Here is a 23,524-nt window from a genome sequence, read left to right as displayed (position 1 = left end):
TCCATTTTCAATAAAAAATCTTTAACAGTTTTCGATATATTGGAAAAAATCGATTTTCATTTTGTAACTTCAAAGGGTTGTAACTTTTTTTATATGCACATTTGTACTAAGGTAAGTTAGGTTCAATCAAACTATTTTTGGTCCCAGAATATGTGATTGACTTTATGACCTGTATTTTCGTTACACCCTGTATAAAATATTAATGTCAGTATTATTGCTCTATTAAAATTCTATTAATTGGCGATTAGGTACCATCATTTTAAATGTTAATTATTCACTTTAAATATATTTAAATAGATCAATGTGGTTCGTGCTCTACAAAAATTTTCACAATGAAAGTGTTAGTCGTAATTCTTGTTATAATATCCGTTTCAGCGGTAAGTAATATTTTTGATTCATTTTGTCACTTGTTCTTTTTTTGTAGCTGAATTACTGAAATACACTGTTCTCTACATTATTTTACAACAGTTGTTATATTTTTTATCTAAATTGATGGGCATAGAAATCGGCCCGCTTAAAAATTTGGTCATTTTTGATGGCTCGAATTTCCTAAACTTGTTGTCCGATATAAATGATTTTATTAATATGTTATAGCCTTATTCCTTAACAATATCGCTGTAATAATATTGTTGCTAAACAAGAAAATATTCATTGAATACAGGGTATACGAATCAAACTGTGTGTTTTTTAAGTTCGCATCCCTGTGAATATTCTAGCATTTATAAAATACTAAAATTAAAACCCCACTATAGCATCATGTTTTCTCAACATTATATTTTTGTTTCATTCGCTTATTCTGGACCATAAAAAAGTTAGGTACTTTAACAACTAGCCATGTTCGCTTATGTTGCTTTATTATTGTATGTCCGCAAATGCTTCGCTTCCGAGATCAGGAGTGTTAAAATTTTTCTTACGCACTGATGATTTATTTATTGCTCTAAACCCTGTTGAAATATGCAAAATTAAATTTGGTGAATTTTAAGACGAAGTTAGTGTTCATATTTTGACATACAACTAAGAATTTTATATTCTTCACTGGCGCGCATACGGGATATATTACAGGTTATTTACGGGTAATATGACCCGTATGCGCGCCAACGGTGAATATAACATTCTTAAATATACATTTGAAAATGCGCAGTGACTACGACTTAAGACCCACCAAATTTCATTTGCATGTCTCAACCGGTTTTATAGCAATAAATAAATCGTCAGTTTGTAAGAAAAATTTTAACATCCCTTATCTCGGAAACGAAGCATTTGCGGACAGATGATTATAAAGCAAACTGTCATTATTTGTTTATACAGAATTGCCCCTTATAGTTTGCCATAGTTCTTTACCAATACCCTGTATTGATGAGAAACATGGTTAGTTGTTAAAGGGCCCAACTTTTTTATAGTCCAACATAAGCGAATGAATTAAAAAACAGAATGTTGAGAAAACATGACGATATAGTTGGGTTTTAATTTCAGTATTTTATAGATGCTAGAATATTCCACAGGGTGATGCGAACTTTGAGAAAAAGCTACAGTTTGATTTGTACACCCGGTGTATAATTGAAATTTACCTGTTAAGCAAGAATATTATTACTAGTCGAGGAAATGAAGCTGAAAAAATGGCAAAACCTCGCAATTTTTTCGTCCAGCATCGATTTGTACAAAAATTTGGGATTAGGCTCATTTCACCCTCTAGTTCATTTTCTATATTGAGCCGTTGTACGCTTTTGGTTTTTTCAGGGTGAAAACTACCCCTTATTGTAAAAAATTATAAAATAACATTTTAAACTTTAATATTGTCAACATTTGTTTCTAATTAGTTACATAATAAGTGTTTTATGCTTTAAGATATACCATCATAATATTTCAACCCTTAGAACCACCCTTCTTGGAGCTATATATAAAAAATCAGTTATCCTAAAAGAATAATTTCGGCTTGCATCGATTTACATAAAAATTTGGGATTAGGATCACCTCACCCTGTACTTCATATTCTATAACATGCTCAAGGGCGTCGATTATTTTTAGGGGTGTAAACTACCCTTATTGTCAAAAATTATATAAAAACGTTGTAAACTTTAATATGAGTAAAATTTGGTTTTGATTGGCTAAAAATAATGATTGTTTTATGCTTTAGGATATAATATCATAATATTTCAACCCTTAAAACCCACTCTTAAGAACATTACAATTTTTATAAGTAGATAATTTAATAAGTAGATAATTTTATAAGTAGTAAACAAAAACATTTATTTACACAAAAATACGAATTTAAAAATATGTAGAAGTAAAAATACAGCTAGTTTTTAAGTCATCTTCCAGTATACGAACCAGATCTGTGGTATTATACATGCATTGAAAATGTTCCATAAGCGGACTATTCGAACATTTCGAAAAAAAAAATTGTTTTATAAACATAACTCCTTCACTTTTGACGATAAAAGGTTTTTTCGAAAATTATTTTGTAGAATTTTTGAAGAACTATAAGACTGTGTAAAATAAATTCCGTTAGATCCCTTACTTTTTAATTGGGGCGGGTTTAAAGGGTTCGAATAAGGCGGTGTGTGCTCGTAAATAGAGGTTTTAAACAGCTATATCTCGCTTACTGTTACCTGTAATGAAAATATATGTACAATATAATTTTAGTTATTAAAAAGTCTTTAATTTAGTAATCTATCATTTTTTTCGTATCTCCAACGTTTTCGGAGATATTTTGAATTAAAAGGTAAAAAATACGAAATTGAAAAAAATCTATTTTTCTTTAAACTCTAATTTTTCTAAAATTAGGCTTTTTAAATAAGTCAAACTTCTTGGGTGTATTGACAATACAAATATACAAGGAATTACTGAAAGGTGAAGACCAGTTTTTAATTAGGAGGGTAGTTAGGGGGTTATTTTCACCGAATTTTTCGTAGAGAAAAGCAGGTACCGACCTTTTTTTGATCATAAGTCGCTCTATTTTCACGTTAGAAATTTTTTGTTATTATTCTTTGAAAGATTTAATTATATACTCGAAAAAAGATAATTTAAGTTTTCTTTGAAATGCAAATTTTTCCCTTTATTTGGCTTTGAATATTTCAAATTATGCATTTGACGAAAAAAGCTAACTTTTAACATACCGTATCTCGGTTTGTGTTGGGCTTAAAGATATTATAGAAAAAGAATTTAGTTTCTGTTACTAAAAGGTACAATTTTGATTTCTGCAGTTTTTTTGATTAATTGCATATTTTTCGAGGTATTCTCAAAAAACTCTCTAAAAAGTCGATTTTTTCGACGAAAAACTGTTACTTTCAAGCGCGAATAACTCGAAAAATATTAGTTTTACGAAGAAAATGTAAAAAACATTTTTTCTTAGAATTAGTTTTTACATCGATTTTCCTGGTTAAAGTGTAATAAACAATTCCCACCCCCGAGATGGGGTGGCAGCCACCCCCAAGGTTTTAGCGTACAGCCGCATGATATAGAAAATGATTCTTGGGCTATTCCCTACCTTCTGTGAAAATTTCAAGTAAATCCATGCTGGACGAAAAAATTGCGAGACAAAATGCTTCATTTCCTCGACTATACAGCGTTATTGTAAGAATTAATCTACACTCACTAGTCCAGGGTAATAACGTTTTTTCCATGACACTCGAGCAGCCAGGGTACTGAAGCGTTTTTTCGACAGGTAATACCTATAAGAGCAAATTGTAACTATTTCCTGCGTAGGATCTGGCGGCCATTTTTATTTATAAACAATTAAGTGACAAAAAATGGCATTTTCCCATTATTTTTCAAATCAATGGAAAACAGTGAAAGTTATGGTTTTTTTAGTACAAATATCTTTGAGATTATGGAAAAAGCTTTAAAATGACATATTACAAAGTTTGATATACTCATTTATTGTTAATATAATTGTGAAAAAAGGTCGGAATTGCAAAAAAAATTAATTTCGCAATATCTATTGTAAAAATTAGTGTACAGCTTTGAAATTTTTGTCATATAAGGGTTCTTTGGTGCTTAATATGTGATAAAAATTTCAAAGCGATTGATTCTATTGTTTAAATTTTATTCAAATTGTTTATCCCAGAGAGCATTTTTTTTACAATAACATAAGTCAGAAAAAAATGACGTTAGAACCATTCCACAGGTGTCAAATGAAAGAGCATGAGCTATATTTTCAACTTGGTTTAAAAAAAGTGAATAAAAAATGCATTTATTAGTAATAAATAATTATGCAAAAGTATCGTAAATCTTTCCTTATAAACTTTTTATTTTGTTATATAAGAAATTATAAGTATATATTTATTACAATTTTTTATCAATTATGATATAAATAACATTATTTGGTAGTTCTGCACTTAAAACAGGGTAAAAAAGTTAATTTTTTTGGAAAAAGTTATTCAAAAAGTTTATAAGGAAATATTTACGATACTTTTGCACAATTATTTATTACTAATAAATGCATTTTTTATTCGCTTTTTTTAAACCAAGTTGAAAATATAGTTCATGCTCTTCCATTTGACACCTGTGGAATGGTTCTAGCGTCATTTTTTTCTGACTTATGTTAGTGCAAAAAAAATGCTCACTGAGATAAACAATTCGAATAAAATTTAAACAATTGAATGAATCGAGTTGAAATTTTTATCACATATTAAGCACCAAAGAACCCTCATTTGACAAAAATTTCAAACCTGTACACTAACTTTTACAGCAGTTATTGCGAAAATAATTTTTTTTGCAATTCCGACTTTTTTCGCAATTATATTAACAATAAATGAGTATATCAAACTTTGTAATATGTCATTTTAAAGCTTTTTCCAGAATCTCAAAGATATTTGTACTAAAAAAATCATAAGTTTCACTGTTTTCCATTGATTTGAAAAAAAAGGGAAAAAATGCCATTTTTTGACAGTTAATTGTTTATAAATAAAAATGGCCGCCAGATCCTAAGCAGGAAATAGTTACAATTTGTTCCTATAGGTATTACTTGTCGAAAAAACGATTCAGTACCCTGGCTGCTCGAGTGTCACGAACAGGGTATATTTTTGTCTTATTACCCTGGCCTACACCTGCAGAGAAAACGGGCACCCCAAAAAATGGGTCATTTTTAATGTCTTGTATTTCCTAAACCTGATGTCCGATTTAAGTAATTTTTTAATATGTTATAGCCTTATTCTTTATCAATATCGCTGTAATAATATTGTTGCTAGAGAGGTACATTGTCATTGTATACAGGGTGTACGAATCAAACTGTGTTTTTTTTCAAACTTTGGAACACCATGTGGAATGTTCTAGCTTTTATAAAATACTGAAATTATAACCAAACTATAGCCTCAGGTTTTCTTAACATTCTGTTTTTTGATTCATTCGCTTATGTTGGATAATAAAAAAGTTAATAACTTTAACAACTACCCCTGTTTTTCGTTAATACAGGGTGTTTTTAAATAAGTACGGCAAACTTTAAGGAGTAATTCTGCATGATAAAATAATGACAGTTTGCTTTATAAACGTATGCCCGCAAATGCTTCGTTTCCGAGATAGGGGGTGTTGAAATTGTTCTTACAAACTGACGATTTATTTATTTCTCTAAAAAGGTTTGTGATATGCAAATGGAATTTGGTAGATTTTAAGAGGTAGTTATTGCGCATTTTTTGGCATACAAATAAGAATTTTATATTCACCATTGGCGTGCATACGGGTATAAATATTTTAGATATATCCCGTATGCACGCCAATAGTGAATATAAAATTCTCAATTGTATGCCAAAAAATGCGCAATAACTAGCTCTTAAAATTTACCAAATTTCATTTGCATGTCACAAACTGTTTTAGAGCAATAAATAAATCGTCAGTTTGTAAGAACAATTTCAACACCCCCTATCTCAGAAACGAAGTATTTGCGGGCATAAGTTTATAAAGCAAACTGTCATTATTTTATCATGCAGAATTACCCCTTAAAGCTTGCCGTACTTATTGAAAAACACCCTGTATTGACGAAAAACAGGGGTAGTTGTTAAAGTGCCTAACTTTTTTATTATCCAACATAAGCGAATGAATAAAAAACCAAAATGTTAAGAAAATCTGTGTCTATAGTTGGGTTTCAATTTTAGTATTTTATAAAAGCTAGAACATTCCACAGGGTGTTCCAAAGTTTGAGAAAAAAACACAGTTTGATTCTTACACCCTGTATACAATGACAGTGTACCTGTCTAGCAACAAGATTATTACAGCGATATTGATAAAGAATAAGGCTATAACATATTAAAAAAATTACTTAAATCGGACATCACGTTTAGGAAATACAAGACATTAAAAATGACCCATTTTTTGGGGTGCCCGTTTTCTCTACCGGTGAGTGTATAATATCAAAAAGATCACTTAAATCGGACAACAGATTTAGGAAATTCGAAACATCAAAAATGACCAATTTTTTAATGGGGCCGATTTCTATGAACGTCAGTTTATATTTTATGATGAAGTGTATATTCACTGCTACTCGATTTACATATAACATTTAACGCTGTTTTCAGACTTCCAATCGGCACTTCGTTCGGTTGTTTCATAGGTCCTCTTCTATGTTTGTTTCTCTCAGATCTTCTATTCATCTACTCTATTTCTTCCTTCCAACTTTTTCTCGGTCTACCTTTTTTTTCCCTTTCGTCCTGGTTGGCAGTTTAGTATTTGTTTTGGTATTAGTTGTTCATCCATTTCATTAACAACAGACTAGGAAGTAAGTTGGATTTCTATCAGCCAAAAGAGCAAGCAGGTTTGAGAGCAGGATTGGGCACAAATGATCATTTACAAGTAATTAACCTTCCAATGATCAACCTTTTTTTGTTACACGGATGACCAAGGGGGGAAAAATGACCCCAGTTCAAAAATGACAATTAATAAAAAAATGTTTTTTTTATTTTTTTTTGGCATGGACTTTATGTCATTCAGCCAGTCACAACATGAGTACTCGTGTCATGTGTAGTGTGTATGTTGAGTAAGTGTCTTGTTACTTTGCAAAGTCGACGTCATTAGCGTAAAACTACTTGGAATTACACATAATAGACGGTATTTTACTAAACATCAACTTCACTACTTGGAATATATTTTTTATTCGTAAAATATAGGGAATTTTTTTTATTTCAAAATATGAGGATATCTAGAATGATATTAAAGTCAAATAAAAAAATAATGAGTTAAAAATTGAAAATACTTTTGAATTTATTAAAGAAAAACATACGCTGGGGTCACAATTTCCCCCGCTTGGTCATCCGAAAGTTAAGAACTTAGTAGAAAAAAGAGTTGAATATAACAAGCCATTAGTCCTAATATTTTTAGACTACGAAAAAGCTTTTGACACCATAAGTCATCAAAAAATGTTAAAAGCCTTAACAGAGTGTCGTATAGATTATCGCTATATAAACATCATTAAATACATCTGTCAAAATGTGAAAGCAAGCGTGAAACTGGCAGATAAAAAGACCAACGCATTTAAAATAAAACGGGGAGTGCGACAGGGAGAAACAATTTCGTCAAAATTGTTTACAACGTTATTAGAGCATAATATGTTTAAGAACGCAAATCTGAGTGAAAAAGTAATTAATATCAACGGAGAAATGCTTAGTCATTTGAGATTCGCTGACGATATTGTTCTTTTTGCTGACAGCATCGATGATGCAGTATCGCAACTAGAGAAACTATACCTAGCCTACTTACAAGTTGGATTAAAAATCAACTATACAAAAACGCAAATCATGGCAAATCTTGTGTTAAGCGAAAATATTTCAGTAAATGGCATGCCTATTGAAGAAACCACCTCTTATAAGGATTTAGGGCATGAGATATGCGTAGGAAGAGATAATCAAACGTGCGAACTAATCCGCCGCATAGGGCTCACTTGGGTGGCATTCGGAAAGCTGAGCTATGTCCTTAAGTCAGAACTGCCTATGTGTCTCAAAATAAAGTATTTGATCATTGTGTGTTGCCAGTACTTACCTATGGTACAGAAACTTTAGCAATAACCAAAGAAAATAAGAAATAAAATTTGTGTTACCCAAAGAGTCATGGAACGCTAAATCTCAATGTTAGGCATTTCTCGTCGGGATCGAATTACGAACAGGGATATAAGACGGAGAACATTAGTAAAGGATGCCATTGAAAGAATTATGACCTTAAAGTGGAACTGGGCTGGACACATAGCTAGAATGTTGGATAACAGATGAACGCAGCGAATAATACACTGTAGACCAAGACAAGAAGCATATCGAAGTAGAGGTCGTCCGCCAACCAGATAATCTGATGACATCAAACGGATCAACAGAAACTGGATGCAAAGAGCACAGGACAGAAATGCATGGAGAAGACTGAGGGAGATATATATCCAGCATTGGATAGATTCGGGTTGAATGATGATGATGATGTTCATCCATTCTTTGTATATGTCCGACCCAGATAAGTTGTTTTGTTGATAAATCGTCCATGATTGTTCTTTTGATTCAAATTATTTTAGATATCTGTAGTAGTAGCAGTGCTTCTTCTTGGTCATGTCGTCTAATATGAAATCTTTTTATCTCCTAGTTTTCTCAGAATTCTAAAAAAATGAATTTATCTAAAATATGTTGGCTCAAAATTTTGCACCTACGCCTTTAAGAAATAACCTTTGCATCTAGTTAAATTAAATTAAAATATTAGTGATTATTAATACAAATTTTTTTCAGGCAAAAAAAATCACACTTGACGATCTTTCAGAAGCTTTTATAAGCTGTGGTGCTACCTACGGTGGACCAAACGACATTAGAAAACTCGTAGTTGCTCCAAATCCTGACATCAAAACCTTGGCACCGCAAACTCTCTGTATCAATATAAAACTTAAAGTTACCAATGAAAATTGTGACATTGACAAAACCGTCCTTCGTGAGATTGTAATGCTTCTTACTGGCAATAAGACAACTGCAGACAAAGTTGACAAGAGATGCACAAAGCGCATTGAGAGTGACACTCCTGAGATTGCAAGTTTTAATTTTTGGCGCTGTGGAAGACTTATTATTGACAATGAAAACAATTAAGTGAATAATGGAAAAAACTTTTTTATTTTCTTCTACAGTGGTAGTTATAATACTATCAAAATAATGTACTTGTAAATTATTTGAATAAAGAATACCAGAATAAAAAGAATACCTATTATTTTCAGGATAGTCACTTAGGTCACCGTATAGTCCAGGGCACATCCGTTTTGAGATGGACGTTGAGAGGTGACTCATATTTTTTTGCAGAAGTTTCTTGGAACTATCTCCTATAATAATAATTGGGTTATCCTCCCACTCAAAAATGTCCGGAACATTGTTTAAATAATCAAAATGTCGAAAAATTAAGGAAAAATTCGATTATTTTCTTCGTTTTTTGATTATAACTTTCAAAGTATTCATTTTCGAGAAAAGTTATACTAATAGAAAGTTGCATAATTAAATTTCCTATAATATAGGATTGGTTACAAATTTTAAAAAATGTCACCCTTATTGCAAAATAGCAATAATTGCGAAAAAACATAAAAAACAAGTATGTGCATTTTACGTTTTTTCACCATTCATGCTACACTTAGGACCTTCATATTTTATTCATAAAAACTATATAATATAGTAAAATAATACTGTAAATTTCATTAATATCAGTGCAATACATTTTACAAAATTAATTTTGAAATCCAGCTTTCGTAAAAAAAATTCATGTTTCAAAATATTGCAGGACTAAAAATAAAGCAGATAGCAAGTTGAAATTTTTTTACGTATAGAAGAATACCGTACCTTTCATTTGCAATTTTTAAAATTAAAATCCATTAACTACGCTTTTTGGTGCTACGCGCAGGACAGCGGTGTTCGATTCACACAAGTTGATTTCCACCAAAATTTCTTCCAATCTTTATCTAATATATTATTTTCTTACACTATATTTTGTTGTATTTTAATATTTTAATTCCACAAAAATCAAACTAATTTGAATATTGTTTGTGAAATATTGTTTAAATAGTTGCATATGTTTAAAAATAATAAATTTTTATTCTCTAACTTAAAATATATGAACAAAGAAAGTTTTTGCCAAAAAAGTGTTATTTCAAAGGACAGAGCATGTGTTTTTATTTTGCAATAAAAAAATTTATTTATTTATACCGAAATGTACTAAAAATTCAAATTTGTCAATAATTATCAAAGGTCATTGGAATGCCCAATCAAAGCAAACTATCCGCTGTCCTGCGCGTAGCACCAAAAAAAGTGCATTTAAAAAAATTCCTGACGCCGTAGTGGTTAACTGATTTTAATTTTGCAAATTGCAAATGAAAGGTACGGTATTCTCCTGTATGTAAAAAAATTAAATATGCTGTCTGCTTTATATTCAGTCCTGCAAGATTTTGAAAGAATTAATATTTTTTGCGAAAGCTGGATTTCAAAATTTATTTTGCAAAATCTATTCAACCGATCTCAATGAAATTCACAGTATTCTTTTCTTATATCAAAAAGTTTTTCTTGGTAAAAGATGAATGTCCTAAGGGTAGCATAAATGGTTGAAAAACGTAAAATGCGAATCCTTGTTTTTTTATCGTTTTTTCGCAATTATTGCTATTTTGCAACAAGGGTGACAATTTTTAAAAATATTAACGAATTCTATACTGTAGGAAATTTAATTATGCAACTTTTATATTAGTACAACTTTTCTCAGAAATGAATACTTCCAAAGTTATAATCAAAAAACGAAGAACAAAATCGAATATTTCCTTCATTTTTTGACATTTTGATTATTTAAACAATGTTCCGGACCTTTTTGAGTGGGAGGATAACTCAAATAATATTAGATATATGAGCTATTTTCAAGCAATTTCTGCAAAAAAATATGAGTCACCTCTCAACGTCCAAATGTACTAATATTTTTACAGATGCGCCCTGGTCTAGTAGCCTTTTCAATTCTTATGGACAAACCCAAGTATTTCTCATGTGTTCTTTGGGGGTCCTGGTGAATTCGTAACTATTTTATTTCCCCATACTAATTACAGGCTAATTGGTAACTCTAGCCCTCAAGTAATTTTTCGGTAACCAATCAACTACCGGTGAATTCGTAACTAAATAAAGGTATAATCCTTTAGACTTAATATAAACATATGTGAAAAATATCTTTACTTTTAAATTATCAGATGGATTTGAATAATTTATTATTGATAAACATCTAAATATTGAATTTACAATTACTTGATAAAACCAAGCTCGTGTAGAGCTATATACTTGATGGAAATAATCAACTTACGTGCATAAAAATCGGCCCACTTAAAAATTTGGTCATTTTTGATGTCTCATATTTCCTAAGCCTGTTGGCCAATTTAAGTGATTTTTGAACATGTTATAACCTGATTCTTTAAAAATGCCTCTACAGTAATATTGTTTCTAAACAGGTAAATTTTCGTTGTATACCGGGTGTACCAATCAAACTGTGTTTTTTTCTCAAAGTTCGCATCACCCTGTGGAATATTCTAGCATTTATATAATACTGAAATTAAAACTCAACTATAGCCTCAGGTTTTCTTAACATTTTGTTTTTTGATTTATTCGTTTACGTTAGATAATAAAAAAGTTAGGTACTTTAACATCTAGGCATTTTCTCATTCAATACACGGTGTTTTTAAATAAATTCGTCAAACTTTACTTACTTTTAAGTACATTAGTACATAAGTACATTAGTATGGTATAACTAGACCCAAACGCAGACATCCAAAGTGAAAGTTATCCTTCAACACCAAATTGTTCTATATGGTCCACATAATGTTCAGAAAAAAGTCACACGATTTTGAGCGTCGGGTTTGGGGGGGGGGGGGAGAGGGGGAGAAGTCGGTAAATTCGTAGTTTTTTATGTTTTTCGTAAGTATTTTTAAAACTGTACGATTTAGCATAAACAACCTTCTATACAAAAATGTTCTACATTAAATTTAAATAAAAAAGGCCCTATGCATATTCCTTCTAAAATGAACGGTTTCAAAGTTACGGAGGTAGTGTAGTATAACTGGTCCAAAAAAAGGCCTAACCTAAACATCCAAAGTAAAAGTTTTCTTCCAACACCAAATTATTCTATATCGTCCACATATTGTTTTGTAAAAAGTTACACCATTTTGAGCGTCCGGTTTGGGGGGGAGATGGGGAGAAATCGGTGAATTAGTAGTTTTTTTAAGTTTTTCGTCAATATTTCTAAAACTATGTTTTAGCGTAAACAATTTTCTATACAAAAATGTTCTACATAAAATTTAAAACAAAAAATGTCCTATACATACTTGTTATAAAATTAACGGTTCCAGAGTTACGGAGGGTGAAAAGTGGAGGTTTTCGATACTTTTTATATTTTTTGGGCAATTTCCTACTGATTTTCTTTAACAGGATTGGGTTTTATAAATCAAATTTGCTATTTCAGTGACCGATGGTTTGTTAATGATAAACCCTTGAAGAAACGTCAACCTCACCACCCAAAATCATCATCAATTGCCCAAAAAATATAAAAAGTGTCGAAAACCTCCACTTTTCACCCTCCGTAACTCTGGAACCGTTGAATCTATAACAATTATGTATAGGACGTTTTTTGTTTTAAATTTTATGTAGAACATTTTTGTATAGAATATTGTTTACGCTAAAGCATAGTTTTAGAAATATTGACGAAAAACTTAAAAAAACTACTAATTTACCGACTTCTCCCCCATCTCCCCCCCAAAACCGGACGCTCAAAATGGTGTAACTGTTTACTGAACCATATGTGGACCATATAGAACAATTTGGTGTTGGAGGAAAACTTTTATTTTTGATGTCTGGGTTAGGCCTTTTTTGAACCAATTATAATATACCGCATCTGTAACTTTGGAACCGTTCATTTTAGAAGGATTATGCATTGGACCTTTCTTATTTCAAATTTAATGTAGAACATCTTTGTATAGAAGGTTGTTCACGCTAAACCGCATAGTTTTAGAAATATTGACGAAAAACTTAAAAAACTACTAATTTACCGACTTCTCTCCCCTCTCCCCCCAAACCTGACGCTCAAAATGGTGTGACTTTTTTCTGAACATTATGTGGACCATATAGAAAAATTTGGTGTTGGATGATAACTTTCACTTTGGATGTCTGGGTTTGGGTCTAGTTATACCATACTATTAAAGTTTGTCGCACTTATTTAAAAACACCGTGTATTGAAGGAGAACATGCCTAGTTGTTAAAGTACCTAACTTTTTTATTATCCAACATAAACGAATAAATAAAAAAACAGAATGTTAAGAAACCCTGAGGCTATAGTTGGGTTTTAATTTCAGTACATACTTTATAAATGCTAAAATATTCCACAGGGTGATACGAACTTTGAGAAAAAAAACACAGTTTGATTGGTACACCCGGTATACAATAAACCTTATAAATAAATTTACCTGTTTAGCAACAATATTATTACAGTGGTATTGTCAAAGAATCAGGCTATAACATGTTCAAAAAATCACTTAAATCGACCGACAAGTTTAGGAAATATGAGACATCAAAAATGACCAAATATTTAAATGGGCCGATTTCTATGCACGTAAAATTATTTATAACACGTGTTAATGAAACACTATAATATTGTTTCAATTATTTTATTAAGATATTTCAATTTTTGCTATTTTATTATAATATGTACATATTATAATACAAATATAATGTTTTTAAGCAAACCAAGAAACATTCGGTTTAGATTTAAGGTATTAGATTTAATCAATGGTTTCGAATTCACCTGAAGAAAGTTTCGAGTTGGCAGGTCAGGTAATAGAAAAGTTACGAATTGGACGGTGTACATTTTGATTTGAAAATTTTTGTCATTAAAAGTTACGAGTTGGCGCGTGTCCATTTTTGGCTGCTAATTACGAATTTCCAGGGTGGATTTCGATCCAAGTGGTCAAAAATTGTTATAAACAATTTAATTGTTTATAAGGCTCTAGCTCGTAAACTAAGAGATAAAAAATGTATTCCTTAATAAAAAACTAAGAAAATTGCGTGTAATAAACTTAAATCCAATAATTAGAACTCAAAATATTCCAAAATTAGTGCATCATACAAATTGCAAAATAAGTATTTTTCGAAGCTTTTTCGATTTTAACTCGGCTTCTACTCGTGCAAGTAAGATTTACAAATAGCCCAATAAATGACCGTTTTGGAGTGTAATTTCCAGGGGCAACTACGAATTGCATGAAAATTTGGATTTAGTTTCTACTTACCCTCCACTTCAAAGTTGAATTTGTGCCGTTGGTTGCTTTTACTTGGGGGTGACATTTACCCCTTCTCGGAGGGTGAAACACGCGTGTTTAAACTAAGGTCGGAAATAGATAAACTGACTTATTTTAAGCACTTTTTGTTCTATAAAGTTTTTTACGTAAGTCAATACTTTTCGAGTTATTCGCGATTTAAAATGTTGATTTTTCGACAAAAAAAACTAGGTTTTCAGACCGTTTTCCCAAATAACTAAAAAAGTAAATATTTTATCGAAAATAATATTTTTAGCAAAAGTGTAGCCTCTAAAAAAACAAAAAAATGGTGTACCAGTAAAGTCTACAAATTGAGTAGAAGCAAAGTTGTAGCTCATGAAAATTACAATCTTATTCGTCTAATTCCAAATCGAATAATTCAACGCGAAATCACCGAAGAAAGAAGCGTTTTTCGGGAAAACCTTATTAACATTTTTAAAGTATCGAAAAAGGCTTATTATTTGTTTTTTACAAAAGTTTACAGCATCAAAAATAAACGAGTTACACTGAAAAAAAGTTGGTCCCTTTTTTTTGGTAAAAAAAATCGTTAAAACCTCCCTCTATTTAGCACCCTAAATGAAATTCATCGTTTATCTTTACGATTTATTTTAACTGTATGTGTATTGTTTATATGATCTGTAAGTTTGATTGGTTTGAAGGGCTTATTTTTGAAAACATTTGGTTTTATAGTAAAATAAAATTTTCCAAAAATCTTTGAAAAATTTCATCTTTTCAACATAACTTAAAAAGTATTAGTGATAAGAAAAATCTTAAAGAGTAAAAAAATGTAGATTTTGCTATTGTAAATATGCTAGTTTTATTTTGTTTCTCCGTAAGACAAAAATTGGTTAAGATATGGCTGTTCAAAAGTTGCATACGCTCGTGATTAGTGACCCATTCAAGCTTTCTCAATTATAACCCTTTCAAAAATAAGCACTTTAAACCGGTGAGACTGACAGATCATATAAAAAATAGATAGGTAAGTAAATTTTTTGTAAAGCGGTAGCGATTAATTTCATTTCGGGAGCTAAACACGGCGAGATTTTCATGATGTTTTACAAAAAAAAAAGAGGGCCAACTTTATTTTGAGCGTAACTCGCTTATTTTTAATGCTAAAACTTTTGTTTAAAATTTAAAACAAAGCTTTTTATTAACAATTTAAAAAAGTTTAAATAAGTTTTCCCGAAAAGTACTTAATTTTTCGGTGATTTCACCTTGAATTATTCGATTTGGAATTAGACGAATAAGAACGTATTTTTCATGAGCTACAACTTTGTTTTTATTTGATTGATAGACTTTACTGAGAGACCATTTTTTGGGGTTTTTTATAAGCTACACTTTTGCTAAGAATATTTTTTTCGATAAAATATTTACTTTTTGAGTTATTTGCGAAAAACCGTCTGAAAACGTAGTTGTTTTGTCGAAAAATCAACATTTTCAATGGCAAATAACTCGAAAAGTATTGACTTAAGTAAAAAACTCTATAGAACAAAAGTTGCTTAAAATCAGTCAATTTATCCATTTCCGGTCTTATCTTGAACGTATGTTTTTTCACCCCCGAGAAGGGGTGACTGTCACCCCCCAAGTAAAAGCAACCAACGGCACAATTTCAACTTTGAAGTGGAGGGTAAGTAGAACCTAAATCCAAATTTTCATGCAATTCGGAGTTGCCCCCAAAAGTTACACGGTATCGCCGAATTTCCCGTTCATTTACTGGGCTAAAGGATCCTTTTAAAACTTAATTCATATAGGTACTTTCAAACAAAAATTAGTTAAAAATGATTTTAAATTTATTTATATCAAAGATATACCCATTTGAAATTATAATTTTCTTAAACATTTGTACATTAATTTGTTTACAAGGGTTTTAAACAAATTTAAGCAATAAACATTTATAATAATTTAATCGGCAGTTATGATAGAAGAACTCAAAATGAACATTGTAAGCTTAGGAAAACGTTCTTAGGCTTATTTTTGGCCTAGATATAGATATATTATTAGCGCGCTCTGAGGCGCAGGATCAACAACAATAAGAATAATATATACAACAATGAGAATAACTCCCTTTTAAGTAACATTTTTTAAATCTTAACTTTTTTTGTTTGGTTTCTCTCACTTGTACAAAAAATCGAAGTAAAAGTAAATAGAATGAAATGTGATACGAGGTACTTTATGATAATTTAGTTATAAGATATTATATGACAAAATTATATTAGGATCCTTAAAAATGAAACATGAAGATAGACTATATTATATATTATATAAATTATAATCTATATCTAGAGGTTTGCGCGCGAACCTTTTCACTGTTTGCCCATCTTGCGCATCAGAGCGCGCTATTAATATATCTTCGCCAAAAATAAACCTAGGAACATTTTTCTATGCTCAAAATGTTCCTTTTGAATTGTTATACCATAGCTGTTAATTAAATTATAAATGGTTATGGCTTAAATTTGCTTATGACTCTTGTAAACAAATTAATGTACAGATCGATCGAAAAATCGAAGAATACTTATTTTGCATTTTGCAGTTTGCATTATGCACTAATTTTAGAATATGTACAGTGCCCTTCAGATAAAACTATCCACCTTAAATAACTTTTGAACCACTGATGTTTATAAAAAGCGCAAAAACACGTCAAATAATATTTCAAGGGGGAGACATCATGCCATATTTAAGCTTGCTGGGAAAGGCACCCTCTCACCCGCCATACCATCCCTTAATTTCTTTTTAATTACTATCACTTTTTTTTATTTGATACTTGGATTATCCTCGTTGTACCGATTTCAAGAATGTATAACAATGATGCTTGTAATGACTAGGTTATGAGAAAAATAAATACAAGCAAGAAAACTGGATTGAAGAAATTTTTTATGACATTTAGAATGGACATTTCACTACCAAAAAATTTGTAGAATAATAGTTTATTTTTCAAAATCTCTGCCATTTATTATTAGCTATATACTATTGTACGGAGGTGAATGGCAGTCATTTTTAACAATTTTATTGTAAACATTTTTGATAATGAAATGATCTAGGTCTCGATCCCGCGTATGAAAAAAGTTGATTTATAGCAAGCTGAAAATTTGGTAATAGCTTAAGGGTGTCTAGTCGAATAAACTTTGATATATGGGAACACTGGAACAGGGGCAGTTTTAATTGTGGAACAGATTAAAAATTTGGAACGGTCAGACCACGAAAACGGCACATTTATTTTGTCCGACAGAACAGACTTAAACTCTCCGAAAAGAGAATAAACTCTCATGCCAAAATCAGACTGCTATTTATCACCTGTCATAATTCCTGCCATTTCACATATTCTACATGTTCCACTCATTAAAACGCCTATTTGGTGATAAATAGCAGTCTGATTTTTGCATGAGAGTTTAATCTCTGTTCGGAGAGTTTAAGTCCGACTTGTGGTTTGTCCGACTAGACACCCTTAAGCTATTAACAAATTTTCAGCTTGCTATTAATCAACTTTTTTTTCATACGCGGGATCCAGACCTATTCATTCTAAATGTTTGTAATAAAATTGTTAAAAATAGTTATTTATGAAATAGTTTGTAAAGTATGCTTTTTGCGAACGCAGGCGATGTTTAGAGCACGAGTGACAACGGAGCGAGTGCTATACATCGCGTAAGTTCGCAAATAGTACTTCACGCACAGTTTCATACAATATTTTATCTACAATAAACAAATAAAAAAACTGTAACTCTTCGTCACTGGAATTCATTTCTATTCTACACTTTGACATTTAAAAATTCTAATTTCTTCCAGATCACAAAACTGTCAAAATTTTTGTTGTAATTTATTGTAATTTAATATCACCATGAGATCGCGAAAGTTAAGGATATTTGATTATATGAAAGTGTGTCAAAAACAGTGCGAAAAAGTAAATCCCATTTAAAATACATTGTTATTTCACGCACACTTTAAATCCTTCACGCACTGCTATCTATAATGACAGTTTTCACAAACTAAAAACTTATACATAATATGACATAGAGTGGATAAAATAATTTTATCTACTCTATCTCATATTATTGTATATGTAGGTTTTTAGTTTGTGAAAACTGTCATTATAGATAGCAATGCGTGAATGATTTAAAGTGTGCGTAATCAAATATCCTTAACTTTCGCGTTGTCATGGTGATGACATGTGAGCAATCAATTACAACAAACGTTTTGACAGTTTTGTGGTTTAAAAGAAGTTAGAATTTTTAAATGTCAAAGTTCTAAAAATTTTAGAATAGAAATTAATTCCAGTGACGAAGAGTTACAGTTTTTTTATTTGTTTATCGTAGATACAATATTGTATGAAACTGTGCGTAAAGTTGTTTTGCGAACTTACGCGATGTATAGCACGCATTCCGCTGTCGCTCGTGCTCTAAACATCGCGTGCGTTCGCAAAAAGCATTCTTCACGAACTATTTCATAAAGAACTATTTTTAATCCAGTTTTCTTGCTTTTGTAATTATTTTTCTCATAAACTAACCACTACAAGCATCACGTGTTATATACATTCTTGAAATCAGCACAAAAAGAAGATTCCAATCATCAATTAAAAAAAGGTGGAAGTAATTTCAAAAAATTTAAGGGATGGCACGGAAGGTGAAAGGGTTCCTTACCCAGCAAACTTAAATATGGCCTAATGTCTCCCCCTTCAAATATTATTTGACGTATTTTTGCGCTTTTCCTAAAAATCAGTGGTTCAAAAGTTATTTAAGTTGGATAAGTTTTATCTCAAGAGCACTGTATCTTGAGTTCTAATTATTGATAATAAGTTAAGTAAACACAATTCTTTATTTTTTATTAATTATTTTATTTGAAAAATTTTGTTTAATCTCTTTTAGTTTACGAGCTGGATCCTTATAAAAAATTTATAAACAATTAAATTGTTTATAATAATTTTTTTGACCACTCGGATCGAAATGTACCCTCGAAATTCTTAATTAGTAGCAAAAATAAATAAGAAATTCTTAGGTTCATCCATCAGAATTGCAAAGGCCACAAAGACCTCTATTTGACGCCTAGATTAGAAAACGAGTGGTGTTTTTGTGCCGGAAATGAGAATGATTGGGTGGATAATTGGAGTGACATAAAAGAATAAAATTATTATGAATACGTATATTAGGAAAAGACTAGGGGTGGCACCAACTGATGCCAACAAAAATATTTGTGATTCTTTAAGCCAAACTTTAATTGCAACAAAAATTATGTGAAATTTTATTAGGTTGGCCGTGAAAATATTCAACCAAAAATACTTTTTCGAAAATAAAGTAGTTAAGATTGTTGGTGCGTAAAATATTTATAAAACAGACAATATTCCTAGTTGGCTATGACTTGGACACTAAACTTTCTTAAAAATTTGAAATTATATTACTTTTATAGTTCCAGTTGCTTTGTTACCATTATTATAGTTTATTCGATTCCAAGGTAAGCTGAAACGTCAGTTTCAGACGCCTGATTGGTGGGTTTGTCGTGTCGTCGCATCTTGTCATTGGTTAGAAATTAATTTATAATATAGAATAAACTAATTTGCCAGCTATCCTTTTTTAGACTCAGCTTTTATTACCTAATCCATAGTAATACTTAATAGTAATGGTAGGGTAGCAAAGTATGACAAATGTGCAGTTACTCGAGTGCTTTGGGGGCCTATTGGGGTATGAAGAGTAGCTCCAAAAACCAAAAAAGTTAAGTAAAGTTTTCCATTTTAGTGGGGACTTGTCCATTTTTAATTTAATTTTCCATTTCCAACAATAGTTTTTGTAGATTATAGCGCCATCTATCCATAACTCAAATAAATGTCTCAAATAAAAGTTACTTATTTTTACGTAAGGAATCCAAATCTGCAATAAAAAATGGGGGCTCCCATTTAATATTTTAAAGTAATCCCCAACCCCACCTCTGTGGGTTATCGTACTTGATGCCATTCGACAGATTTTTCAAAAATTTTGAATTAGTGTATTTTTCAGTTTTTCGATCTGATGATCATTTCGGGAAATATCGTGGGGTTCGTAATTAAAATATTAAATTTAGCCCCAACCCCTCTCCGTGGGAAGTCGTGTTTGGTATCATTCGATAGATTTTTGAAAAATATTGAGTACGCATTTCTTAGTTTTTCGATCTGTCATTCATTTCGCGAAATATTCGCTTTTTTCTTGTGAAATTTTGGGACTCGCCCATTTCCTTACGCCCCGCTCAAATCGTCAGATTTTTTAAATATACATTGTTTTGCATGTACTTAACTTACCTTATCTTAATCTGACGATTTAGAGTTTTTCTAAGGAAATTGTTTTTCAACGTGGAATGAAGTAAACTGTTCTGTTGTATGAAGGCATATAAATCCTTAAAATTTATCCACCAAGGAGTGGAAGTCCTATGCTTTTCAATTTAATCATGGATGAAATCATCAAAAACGTCAACAAAGGAAGAGGATATAGAATGGGAAACAAAGAAGTAAAAATACTCTGATATGCAGACGACGCAATATTGATAGCCCAAGGTGAAGATAGTCTGCAAAGATTAGTCCACAGATTTAACATAAGAGCAAAAGAATTCAATATAATAATTTCATCTCAGAAAACCAAAACAATAGTAATCAATAAAGAACCAATCAGATGCAAAATAGAAACTGATCCTGTATTGAACAAGTAATGGAAGTAAAATACCTTGGAATTACATTGTGAAGTTACGAAGACCTAGACAAAAAAGTGAGAAATCAAGTACAAAAAGCAAATAGATTGGCAGGATGCCTTAATAACACTATATGGCGAAACCGACATATTAACACTGAGATGAAGTCAAGAATTTATAAAGCCAGTGTAAGACCAATAATGACATATGCATCAGAAACAAGACCTGATACAGCCACACACAAAGACTACTGGAAACGGCAGAGATGAGAGTACTGAGAAGAATTACAGGAAATACACTGAGAGATCGAAAGAGGAGCGAAGATATTAGAAGACAATGTAACGTACTGTGTATAAACGAATGGACACTAAATAGAAAAAAAGAATGGAACAACCACCCAGAATGGGGGAGACACGTGTGGTCAAAATAGCACGAGATAAATCACCAGTCGGTAGAAGAAGTATCGGCCGACCGCGCAAAAGATGGAGTGACAACCTTCCATAGAGGTATCAATCCGCCAATGAACAAGCAGAATTGCTTATAAAGAGAAAGAAGAAGAAGAAGGCGAAGAGTGGAAGTACAAAACGTTTTCGGTCAGACTGACCATCATCAGTGTAAACGTCCAGTGTACAAGTAATTGTAACTAGCTACTTCAATAAGTATAAAAACCTCTAAAATACATTATTGTTACATTATAATATTAAAAAGTGGTCGACATTAAGTCGATGTCTTAAGATTTAAAGATCACATGTGAATGTATTTCATCCTTGCTCGAAAATTGCACAAGGTATGTACTTGTGTTTTTGTGAGAGGTTACGAACCAACTTTCTACACTGATGATGGTCAGTCTGACCGAAAACCTTTTGTACTTCCACTCCTTCGTGGATAAATTTTAAAGATTTTTAATAAATTCATATGCCTACATACAACAGACGTGTTAACTTTATTCCACGTTGTTATATTGAAGCTTTACAGCCAACTGCAGGGTTTACCCCCTTTTTAAAGTTCATTTTTTTTCGGCCCCCTTAACGAACTCCCCTGCATTAAGGGCCAATATATGGTAGAGGTACATTTACAGGGTACAAGGTTTCTCCCTATATGATAATCTGACGAGCTCGAGTAACTGCAAAAATCCGCGCTTGGTCTCCCCTACAATAATGTACTTACTTGATATCTCTTTCTGATACCACTGTATACGTTACTCGAGCCTTAACACATTCACGGACACGACTGCATATGCAGACACTTATTCCATAAGAACATGTGTCTACATGTAAAGCGTGTCCGTGAATGTGTTAAGTTTATTTTCTCTATAAACTTCCTCGATAAGTTAACATACATATTTTTTAAAAGATAGTCAGTTAGTCATATCTACATACTCCTGGTAGGTTTGTATTGGAAATACTTTTGATTTTTTTATAGGAATATTAAAAAAAATGAAATATTATTTTACTTATAGGATTGGACAATAGTTTTACTTCTCTATACCAATTGTTCATATTTATACGTACCTATCAGCTTTTTTTTATGATTTTATCGCTTTTGCACACACAATTTACGGGTCCCGGACAATTGCCCGAAATCAGCATAGGGATTACGAACACTCGATACGAATCGTATCCGCCATGTTTTCCCGTAAGGCGCTATTGTAAAACATGGCGGATACGATGCGTATCGGGTGTTCGAAATCCCACCTCTGTTTCCCGAAAGACAATTCCCCGAAAGCAATTCCCCGAATGGACAATTCCCCGAATGGACAATTCCCCTAATGTACAATTCCCCGAATGGACAATTCCCCGAATGGACAATTGCTCGAATAGACAATTGGCAGATAAACAATTGTCCGAAAAGAGAATTGACCGAAAAATATATTTAAATAATTATTGCTTTACATAAGTTATTACTGTTATATTGTGTTCGACCTAGCTATAGTATTTTTACTACAAAAGCGATATTACGTAGGTCAAAATTTTTGACGTAAGAGAACTGTCAAAACATTAGAATGTGACTTTTCATTATTGCCATGTTTATTATAAACATGGCAATAATGAAAAGTCACATTCTAATGATTTGACAGTTCTTTTACGTCAAAAATTTTGACCTACGTAATATCGCTTTTGTAGTAAAAATAATATATCTAATTGCTGCTCGTTAATTGATTTATTATTATAATATATATTTTGTATTCCATGTTTCCTTTACACTTTACTCAGGCTTAGAACTGGCAGCGTACCGCTGACGTGCTTAAAACTTGGAATAAACATCCAATTTGTAATTTTTTTGAGATTTTTTATTTTTTTGAATTATTTTTACAGTTTACTTTATTTTTTGTTACCTACTTTTTTAAATTTTTTATTTTGTTGAATTTTTTTAGAGTTTATTTTAATTTTTATTGATTTTTGTAAATTTATTTATGCCCATGATCTTTATATGTATTTCCTACATACTAATACGATAAATTATGTGCTATTCTCCGCAAGAATTCGTAAGTATTCGCAGGGTCGTAATTGTTTACCAGACTTGCAATCCGCTCTGCACAATCTCTGTATTTTTTACGTGTAAAAGGGCTTTCCAAGCCCTCCTTATACTGTTCAATTTAAAGTTCATGTAAGCTCTGCTCCAGCTGAATGC

The 23,524-nt window shown here is 31.4% G+C and overlaps 1 protein-coding gene across 1 annotated transcript; it reads left to right on the top strand.

Moving 5' to 3' along the window:
- The first annotated feature begins 297 nt into the window (after window positions 1-297).
- Window positions 298-9,144, top strand: LOC114332970 (uncharacterized). Its single transcript, XM_028282777.2, has 2 exons — window positions 298-377; window positions 8,688-9,144. Exons 1-2 carry the CDS (start codon window positions 333-335, stop codon window positions 9,033-9,035), a joined length of 393 nt encoding a protein of 130 aa, XP_028138578.2. The 5' UTR covers window positions 298-332; the 3' UTR covers window positions 9,036-9,144.
- Window positions 9,145-23,524: the final 14,380 nt, after the last annotated feature.

This window comes from Diabrotica virgifera, chromosome 1, assembly GCF_917563875.1.
Source record: "Diabrotica virgifera virgifera chromosome 1, PGI_DIABVI_V3a".
Taxonomy (NCBI): domain Eukaryota; kingdom Metazoa; phylum Arthropoda; class Insecta; order Coleoptera; family Chrysomelidae; genus Diabrotica; species Diabrotica virgifera.
Note: the sequence above shows the minus strand (reverse complement) of the source record. Positions and strands in the feature narration are given on the sequence as shown.